Source organism: Dipodomys ordii, unplaced genomic scaffold, assembly GCF_000151885.1.
Source record: "Dipodomys ordii isolate 6190 unplaced genomic scaffold, Dord_2.0 Scaffold77, whole genome shotgun sequence".
Classification (NCBI taxonomy): Eukaryota; Metazoa; Chordata; class Mammalia; order Rodentia; family Heteromyidae; genus Dipodomys; species Dipodomys ordii.
The window spans coordinates 5,021,049-5,028,666 of record NW_012267293.1 but is presented as its reverse complement, the minus strand read 5'-3'; the positions used below and the strand labels follow the sequence as shown (position 1 = coordinate 5,028,666).

At 48.5% G+C, this 7,618-nt stretch overlaps 1 protein-coding gene across 1 annotated transcript in view; it reads right to left on the bottom strand.

Moving 5' to 3' along the window:
- Plg (plasminogen) overlaps nucleotides 1-3,386 on the bottom strand; it is a 34,075-nt gene extending 30,689 nt beyond the window's left edge. The window contains exon 1 of the mRNA XM_013024588.1: nucleotides 3,267-3,386. Coding sequence (XP_012880042.1) covers nucleotides 3,267-3,315 — 49 coding nt within the window. The 5' untranslated portion in view covers nucleotides 3,316-3,386. The remainder of the gene's footprint in view (nucleotides 1-3,266) is intronic.
- Nucleotides 3,387-7,618: the final 4,232 nt, after the last annotated feature.

The window sequence follows — 7,618 nt, the reverse complement described above, 5'->3', positions numbered from 1 at the left end:
AAAAAAAAAAGAATTGTAGAATTGATTGTGGTGGAATCGATCATGGAGAAATCGATGTTTTAGGCTCATATGAATGTCTTTACCTTCCCTTTTTTTAAAAAAAATCACAATTTGAAGTCTCATTGTCAAGAGGAATTACACTTTGCTAAGTTCTACAGATACTGTGTGATTTGAAAAGCAGACAATCATTTATGAAGTGTACTCTATGAAGTTAACCTTCGTAAAGAATTCTTGCGGGGGGGGCTGGGAAGGTGGCTCAGTGGTAGAGTGCCTAGCATGCATGAAGCCCTGGGTTCGATTCCTCAGTACCACATACACAGAAAAAGCTGGAAGTGGCACTGTGGTTCAAGAGGTAGAACACTAGTCTTGATCAAAAAGAAGCTCAGGGACAGTGCCCAGGCCCTGAGTTCAAGCCATAGGACTGGCAAAAAAAAGAGAGAGAGAATTATTGGAAGGTGAGCCAGGGCAAGCTATACATGATATTTAAAATGAGGCTTTCCCCCCATTTATAGCAACCTTAAATTAAATTAGATTTAATTATGCCACATCATCATGTTTCGTAGCATAGAGCTGCTAAGATCATCCTACAAGCTGAAGCCCCAAGAAAAAAATCCCAAAAGAGAATTATTTTTTTCTTTTATATTTAAAAACTTCCCCCCAATTTTTTTTCTTTTTCCCCCTCCTTCTGATATAATTTGTTAACAAAGAAACATTGAGCAAATCTTTAGTAAGACAAAACTTTTTTTGTTATAGTTTAAATGTGTGTGTTTCTCAAAGTGGTCCATTTGATTCTAGTGTGAGTTGTTGTTTTCAATCACAGTGTATGTTCATGATTGCAAACTTGTCTGTCTAAAAGAGAAGCTGGTGGGGTGTGAGACAGAAGAAGTTTATCCACCTGTCACTGAGATAGCTGTAAAAGAATTCACTTTCCTCTCATCTTAGCGCACTGGGAACGGTAAAAGTCATGTTCCTGTGGAAAATGAGAGTAAGTACTTTCCTTCCAAAGAGTTGATGAGAGAATTCTCCCTCCAGCTCAGCTAAGACATTTGTTACCTTGTTGCAGGAAAGTTTGGCATTGTGTTCAGCACTAGTTTCCATAGGCTGAAAGAAGACACTTACCCTCCCACCCAAAACTTCTTTTAATCTTTTCCTGCTCTGAATTTTTTTCTCATTCTTTGAGTGGCTCCCACTAAGCTCATATGTATTTAGCCAGAAACAACCACTTGTTAAAGTTTGCCTGGTAACTTACAGGTTGAATTTCAAGTATGTGGGCATAAAGAGCTATCACCCATCATACTTTGCATATGAAATGTCCAAAACAGCCAATCTATAAAGACAGAAAATAGGTGAAAAAATTTCAGGGTCTGTAGATTGGGGGTAATGGCCATGAAGAGTGCAGTCTGTGGGGGAAACAAAAATACTCTAAACTTCATGGTACTGATGATCGTTGGATATTCTGCCCTGAATATTCCGTAAGCCTTGAACAACATGTCTTAAATGGACAGCCTGTATACTGTGGATTGTACCTTAAAATTAAGCCTCTAAACCTGTTTAACTAAACAAATTAATGGACATACCTAGAAGATAATTTTGTGTGTATGTGTGCTGGTCCTGGGGCTTGAACTCAGGGCCTGAGTGCTGTCCTTCAGCTTTTGTGCTCAAGGCTAGCTCTCTACCACTTGAGTCCCACCTCTATTTTTGGCTTTTTGTTGGTTAACTGGAGATTGAGTCTCAAAGATTTGTCTGCCTAGGCTGGTTTAGAACTAGAATCCTCAGGGGCTGAGAAGGTGGCTCAATGGTAAAGTGCTTGCCTTGCATGCATGAGGCCCTGGGTTCGATTCCTCAGCACCATATAAGCAGAAAAGGCTGGAAGTAGTGCTGTAGCTCAAGTAGAGCGCTAGCCTTGAGCTGAAGAGCTGAGGGACAGTGCCCAGGCCCAGAGTTCAGGCCCCACCACTGACAAAAAAAAGGGGGGGGGGACTAGAATCCTCAGACCTCAGCCTCCTGAGAAGCTAGGTTACATATATGAGCCACTGTCACATGGCTAGAAGATGGATTTTTTTTAATCTTTTAAGCAACTTGAATGATGGAAAACACCACCAGATTCTTTCTTGGAAATCCTTGGTTTAATTCCAAGCTTCTGCTTTGATGTTGACATTTGATCAATAGGCCAAAACTCTGATATCCTCTTTTTCTGGGGGGTGGGGAGGAGGAGGTTCGAGACTGGGACTAGAACTCAGCACCTGATGCTTTTGCTCACTGGCTAGCATGCTACTAACTGAGCCATGCCTCCAACTGCACTCTGATTTCCCTAAGTCTAGCTTTCTTCATGTATATAATAGCCTGCCTATACCACAAGCAACATAGCAAGTATTAGTGAAAGATACACACACATACGTGTGTATAAAAATGTGCCAGGGCGGGGGGAAGGGAGGATGGGGGCTGGGAATGGCTTAGTGGCAGAGTGCTTGCCTGAAGTGCATGCATGAAGTCCTGGGTTCAATTCCTCAATACCACATACATAGAAAAAAGCTGGAAGTGGTGCTGTGGCCCAAGTGGTAGAGTGCTAGAAATGAGCACAAGAAGCTCAGGAACAGTGCCCAGGCCCTGATTCAAGCCCCAGGACTGGCAAAAAAAAAGACCAACAAAATGTGTCTGGGATAACCCAGAGGCCTAAAAGGATATTTGTTGAATTACTGTGTGCACACATCATTTCCCACACAGATACATATGGCTGCTGCAGGCACCAGAGGCAAACATCTCCCCAGGGAAAGCCTGCCTCAAACCCAGCCAACGGACACCTGCTGGGTCTCTCTCCACAGATCCGCCAGGAGTCAAATATACTCAGAGCAGCGTTTCATTGCTCAGATTTGAACATTACAGGAGATAACCGCTTAACAACAACAACAAAAGCCAATATAACTTAATCACCCAGAGAACCAGACAAAGTAACCATCTCTGCAGCCATTAGTTACATTGACCATTTTTTCCAACAGAATTGTCACCTCCATGAGCTCAGACATTTGCATCTGAAAAAAATCCCCCATTGTTTTCTGTGCTGGCTTCCTTTCTACACCCCCCTCCCCAGCAGCATTCACAGGGAGATTAAATTGATACCTGCAGGAGTCCACAGTCCTAGATTTTGAACCACAAACTCTCAGAAATACGAAGTTCATTTAACCAAGTTGCCCATAAAACAAGTGTGCATCTAATTTGGGGGGGGAGGGGCAATGACGACACAGCTGCCCCAAACCTTCCAGCCTTACCTGATTTCAGAAATAAAAGAAGGAGAAGGAAGACTTCCTTCTGCTCCATGTTGGGCCAGGCCAGCGGTGCTGGAGAACTGCGTCCCTACCCCAGATGTCACGGAGAACAGCACAGCCACACGCGGCCAGAGAGTCCACAGGGCCAGATAGTCAAATGAGATTAATGGTTGACCAGCCCCCCCCCCCCGCCGCCCCCGGCTCTGCTCAGAAGGGGCAAACAGTACCTTGAACGGGAGCTTACAAAATGTTTGCAGAAACGCATCTGCAACCCAGGCTGGCAAGAGGTAAAAGTGACCATCCTCTCTCGGCACCCTGCCTTTCTCCTCCCCCCTCCTCCCTGCCCACAGGCCTCCATTTTCCCCTCTTCCTTCATCCCTTTTCTGTCAGGTAAAAATAGAAAATAAAAACTGGGTGCCAGTAGCTCACACCAGTCATCCTAAGCTACTCAGGAGGCTGAGAGCTGAGGATCGTGGTTTAAAGCCAGCTGGGGCAGGAAAAGTCCACGAGACATGAACCACCAGAAAACCAGAAGTGGCGCTGTGGCTCAACTGGTAGAGCACTAGCCTTGAGCTGAAAAGCTCAGAGACAGCACCCAGGCAAAGAAAGGAAGGAAGGGAGGGAGGGAGGGACGGAGGGAGGGAGGGAGGGAAGGAGGGAGGGAATAACAATAAAATAAGTAATATAATAAAACATTAGTTCTCATCTTCGGACCCCCCCCCCCACACACACACAGCAGAGCCTGCCCTAGCCACCCTTCCAGCAAGCCAAGCTCCTTAAGCTGACAGGAAGACAGCTCAGGCACAGGAGCCCAGACTCCACCACAAGTAAGCACCCACATCCCTATGCCGGACACCAAACTCTAGAAACTGTAATGGAAGTGACACTATTGTTTTTTATTATCCAAATTCCAAATACTTTATTCCCAGTGGACTCGTAGCTTTTCTATAATTCTAAAAGTTTTATTGTATCATTAATTTAAATCAAATTGACTTTTAAACAATGCATATATAATTGTACACATTCATGGGGGAGCCTGCGGTGTTTTGATAATTTGTACACTGTGTCATGTTTGCAGGTGTACTGGTTTATGCATTTATTTTGGTAGTTTAGTATTTACTTACTTTTTGGACGATGAAATCTAGGGACTTTCTCATCTGTAAGCAGCTGTTCCTCCTCCAGCCTATTACGTAATGATTAGTTGGGTCAAACTTATCCATCTCCTCACTTCAAAGTTCTTTAGTAATTGTAGATGGTGATAAAATGCCATTCTTTTCCCCCCATGTCAATTCACAGCCCATCATATTTTCATCATCACAGGATGGAGAAGAAAATGGCAGAATGAAGTTGCAACACTGTCTCAATTTTCACAGTCCAGTCTGTACTTTGAACAATGCATCCTTTTTCTTTTTTGGTTGTACTGAGAGTTAAACTCATAGCCTTGCACTTGCTAGGCAAGTATTCTACCGCTTGAGCCAGGCCCCCAGCCCTTTTTTGCTTTTAATTACTTGGGAGACAGAGTTTCATGTTTTTGTCTAGGCCTAGCTTCAGGCCATCCTCTGACATAGCTGGAATCACAGGCATGACTTATTGATTGAAATGAGGTCTTGGAATTCTTTCCTCTTAGGGTGGATGGTTAGATCCAGGGTTAGGAGCTAACCATAATCCTTCAATCTTTACCTCCTGATGGTTGGGATTACCAGTGTGCACCGTACCTAGCCTTGTGCATGCTTAAAAGTCCTATTTTACTGTTTCAAAAACTATTTAGAAATAAGACAGCCTCTCTAATCTGAAATAAGGACAGAAAGCATTTGTTCCTCTTTTCTGGCAGTAAAATCCCTTCCATATCAACTGATCAAGGCTCAGGGCCCCTGGGTAGTCTGGGCCGGAGCTCTGTGCAGAATTCCTTGAGACAAAAGCTCCTGCAAAACTCCTGGAGGCCAGAGGGGCTGGGTGAGAAGCAGGGAGGACCTTAGCTCAGCTTCCGCCTTCCTGTTTCACCCAGGGTCTGCTCCCCTCCCGGCCGCCTTGCTCCCCTCCCCTGCACACCTGCCACACCTGCTCACTCGAGGGCCGCAGAATCCGTAGGCCATAGACATTGCTTTTACCTGGAATCATGCAAAATGTCTTTTTGGCAGCCAATGTTGGTGGGTTGAAGAAAGTATTTGGGGGTAGAACACACAACTTTCACTCACAGAGCCCTTTTTCTAGTGTGTCCATGAGTGTTCACTACCCCTTCAAGGGGGTTCCTATTTCCTCCTGGATGAAGAATGCCGGCCTGTCTCCAGTGACCTTCTTCTTGACCTTTAAACCAATCCAGATAGACTTGTGTGCATCTGTGGGGGAGCCTGTGGTGTTCTGATGGTCTGTGCATCGTGTCTCATTGCAGGTTTAACCCTCTATGCATGTATGTTGGTAGTTCAGTGTTTCCTTATGTTTTGCAGGGGGAGATCAGATGTGGTGGTGGTGCACCATTTCCCCTTCACCCTGGGGCTCTGGAACGCACTTGACTCCCACAATGCCCTGTCCGCCGGCTGGGCTGGGCACCGTCTCTCCCCGCGGGACACAGCAGCCCGTGAGCATGGGTTCCAGTACCTCCCAGGGCCACATCCTCCCACCGGGCCCATCTGCTACCTCAACACAGGGTCTGCGTTAGGGGGGTGTGGGGTGGGGGTCTGCATGTGGGGCCTCCTCCGTAGGGGGTGGGGGCTCTGTGGGCGGGGCATCCCATGTCCGGAGGGGCTACATGTGCCCCACCAATAGGCCTCAGCCCATCACCCCCCCCACAATTGCTTCAGGAAGATTCCGTGGCCCCGCACCCCCAGGGTGGCAGGACACAGGACACAGCACAAGCATTTGCATTTGCATTTGCAGGTTGTTCATCGCCTTGGGACCCCAAGCCATCAGACACAGCCAAGCAGTGACAGAAATGGAGGGAAGGGACATCCTGCTTGCCCCTGGCCCCCGAGCAGGGGACTACCCGGGAGGACCCTCGACTTCCACTGCGGCGCACTGAGCTGCCTTTGCTTCCTGTTTCCAGCCCTCAAACTCCATCAAGGTGTGGAGTCACACGACAGACTGCATGTGTGTCCGGATCTGTGCAGGGGAGTGCGCTCCGGTAAGAGCCTGCGGGAGGGATCATTGGGAAACAGCCCCGTGGTTCTTGCTCCATGCAGCCCCGGTGGGGGGGGGGGGAAGAAGCCACCCCTTCCACATGTCCTTCCCGGAAAAGCTTCTCTGCAAGCCTTACTCTGCCAGCGGGCATATCTGAGAGGAAAGGGGCGTGCGATCGCCTCACGCCTTCCCCTTGGCCACCCCAGCCCTGGAGGCCACAACCCTGATGCACTGAAGTCTCAAACCCAGCTCCCCCCTCCCCCCCCCACTCTCTCCCTCTTTCCCTCTCTCCTCTTTCTTCTCACAGTAAACATTTATCCTCAGGGGCCTTTGCCTTTGCCTTTGGGCTGGTCTGTATTGAAAACTTTTAAAAGCGCTTCTTCACAGGGCCAGCAGAGGGCAGCAGATCCCATTTCTCTGCCACTAAAGCCAAGGTAACCTCAGGTCCCCAGACTTGTCTCTTGTCTTATCCTAAAGGACTTCCTGGCAACAAAGGGGTCCAGGTCCTGAGACTGCTAGATCTGGGATGGAAGAGGGGATGGAGGGAGAGGGGCTGGGCAGAAGAGAGCAGTGCAAGGCTTTGGGGGTGGGAGCAGCTGGCCGTTGGCCAGCTCTGGGAGACACTGTCTGCTGGAGGGGCCAGAGAAGCCATGAGGACCCGGAGTCTCCCCAAGGCAGCAGCCACCAGGAGGCTGGGCCAGCGCTGGCCAGGCCAGCCAGCGTCTCCACCTGGCCGAGGCAAGATGGCCTGGTGAGACAATGGTGCCTCTTGCTGCTAGGCTGGATTTTCTCTCACAGTCCTCGCTGTATTCCAGCAAGTAACCAGAGCTGCTGGTGCCGAGCTCCAGGATGGATCCCACCAGGCACCCCCACCCCGGTGGACAGACTGTGATGAGGAGGACCGAGCAGAGAACAGTCTCACTGTCCAGTGTGCTGACCAGCAAGCTTGAACTAGAAAAGATCAAGGTGAGGCTAAGAGGGGGGTCAGGAAGCTGCCTTCTGCCGATCTCTGGCTCAACACCTGGTGAATTAAGTCAGACTCAGAGGACGAAGGCTTGGTGAAGAGATGGGGCTGGGGAAGCTGGGGGTCTCTGCTTTTGAAAGCACACCACCACCACCCAGGGAAGCTGACTGAGTGGTTGAAAGACAGTGATTGGCTATGTTGTCTTAATCTTCCCTCTGCAGACCAGCTGGCTTTGAGACCCCAGAGGAGAGCCTCCCAGGGTACCCCCAAACTCTTG